We start from the raw sequence: 1,936 nt of genomic DNA, 5'->3' as shown, positions 1-1,936 counted from the left end.
GTAAGGTCGCGTCCGTCCCGAGCCGCCCGGAAAGGTCCTTGGCTGTTGACCCGGGGAGGGGGCGCTTGGACAAGAAAAAGACCGGGAAGAGTGGGGAAGACGCGTTTGTTTGGGGGAGACTTCTCCGTCCCTCCTCTTTTATGTAAAAATACCGTGCGTGCGAAGTGAAATTTTAATTGGTTCCAGCCTAGATTAATCACGGCGCTGCCTAAATGGGCAAGTGAGAAAGGCAAGGCAGAAAATGGAAAAGGCTTAGTTATATTCCCTCTTTCAACCCATCCGGAGAATTTCAAAACTACTCTGAATTTGGGGGTATTTCTCTTAAATTCAAAGTACTCCCAGATACATGTAACAACAGACGTTTTAAATTTTTGGTTCGTTTCTAAGCCAGAGTTAAGACATTCGTTAAGATAGAGGAGAAATAATAGTCACTTAAACTAGTTACAGATTTTCCCTACTAGGTTTTTGACGAAAAAGTCAAAAAAATTTCCTTGCGAGTCCTTTGGGACACAATGTTTTAAGACTTATTTAACATATATTATTTAAATATATTACTATATTTAAGACTTTCAGTAGTTCCTACACAAGGAATTTTCGCTATTACTTTTTCTTTTATACCTGAAGATGTTTTAGATGAATTTCGCTGCATTAAAATAGTAATGGTGCTATTAAATTCCTGAAAACCGGTCTGTGATGGAGCAAAAACATCAATGGTTTAAAGTCTCCCCAGGTGATTATAATATGCAGACAGAGTTGAGAATTAGAAGAAAGACTAATTTTGATCAAAATGGCATGTATACCAGCAAATACAAATACTCTCTGTGGTGCAGTTTAAGTAGGCTTAATCAGATCATCTTGGATCAGATTAGACGTGGATCAATCAGATCAGAATGTGTGATATAATTACTCAAGCAACTTGTAAAGGCTTTAGTATTTGCAAGAACTGTTCCTTAATGATTCATTTACTTTTAATTTGGGTTTTTTTTGATGGTTTTAAAATTATTTACAGTTTATGTTAAAATAGCCTTCACCCATTGAACCCTTAGTACAAAGATAAAGCCCAAAGGAAGCATACACTTGAAAAATGACTGTTGGTGAACATTTTTAAGCTTTGCATCTGGATGTATAAAGGAAAGTTTAATAAAAAGTAAATACATCCTTAGATGTATTTTATAAATCGGATATTTTTTATGTTTTTGGATGGATTAAGGGTGGTCCTCTGTGTATAGTAGGGTTTTTTTAACTTCTGGTCTTTTGTACCGTTTGAAAACGTTGTTTGTGTCTGTGCACATGCACCTTTATATGAAAAAGACTACATAGCTTTATCTCACAGAACTTTAATCCAAAAAAGACTCAAAAACCACTCTCCTGAAAGAGGTAATCAGGTAAAATGACCTCTGTTCCATCGTTTTCCGTGATTTTATTAATGGTCAAATCACTGCCAACTGCTAAAATATCAGACTTCCTTATTAGAAGAAGTAATTTGTACCTCAATTCTTTTTTAGAAACATACAGCTTTTGCTACTTTCCCTAATGAAAAAGCAGCTATAAAGGTATGAATTTTTCTTTACTGTCAAAGTTATCAACAACTTTCTATTATCCAGCCTTTGTGTAAAAACGAAATGTTAAACTATCGTTTTTAAAAATCAGTGGTTTTTTTATTTCAGATTGAAATATTATGAATATTCAAACATTCAGGTGTTTACAAAGGTAGATAATTAATTCAAATGTTATGTGTTAACTTTAAGAAGTGGGCTACTTCTGTGGAAATATGTTTAAAACAGTTAAAAAGTATTAGTCTAGAGCTGAGGCAAGGTCAAAAATACATTTTCTTTTAACCAGGTGAATTGATAGCAAAGGAGAATATGGCAGGGAGAAGTTAAGAAGGAAGTAGAATAAGAAAAGAAACTATCTTGGATGAAAAGAGGAGGGGGTT

The 1,936-nt window shown here is 34.6% G+C and overlaps 1 protein-coding gene across 10 annotated transcripts in view; it reads left to right on the top strand.

Moving 5' to 3' along the window:
* Nucleotides 1-1,936, top strand: part of RNPC3 (RNA binding region (RNP1, RRM) containing 3) — a 48,974-nt gene that overhangs the window by 688 nt on the left and 46,350 nt on the right. For all 10 annotated transcript variants that reach the window (XM_073234545.1, XM_037004083.2, XM_017673676.3 and 7 more), the window contains one exon: nucleotides 1,506-1,553. In XM_073234545.1, the coding sequence (XP_073090646.1) occupies nucleotides 1,506-1,553 (48 nt within the window). The remainder of the gene's footprint in view (nucleotides 1-1,505; nucleotides 1,554-1,936) is intronic.

The sequence above is a fragment of the Manis javanica genome, chromosome 4, assembly GCF_040802235.1.
Source record: "Manis javanica isolate MJ-LG chromosome 4, MJ_LKY, whole genome shotgun sequence".
NCBI classification, from domain to species: Eukaryota; Metazoa; Chordata; class Mammalia; order Pholidota; family Manidae; genus Manis; species Manis javanica.
This window is presented reverse-complemented; position numbering and strand designations above follow the sequence as displayed.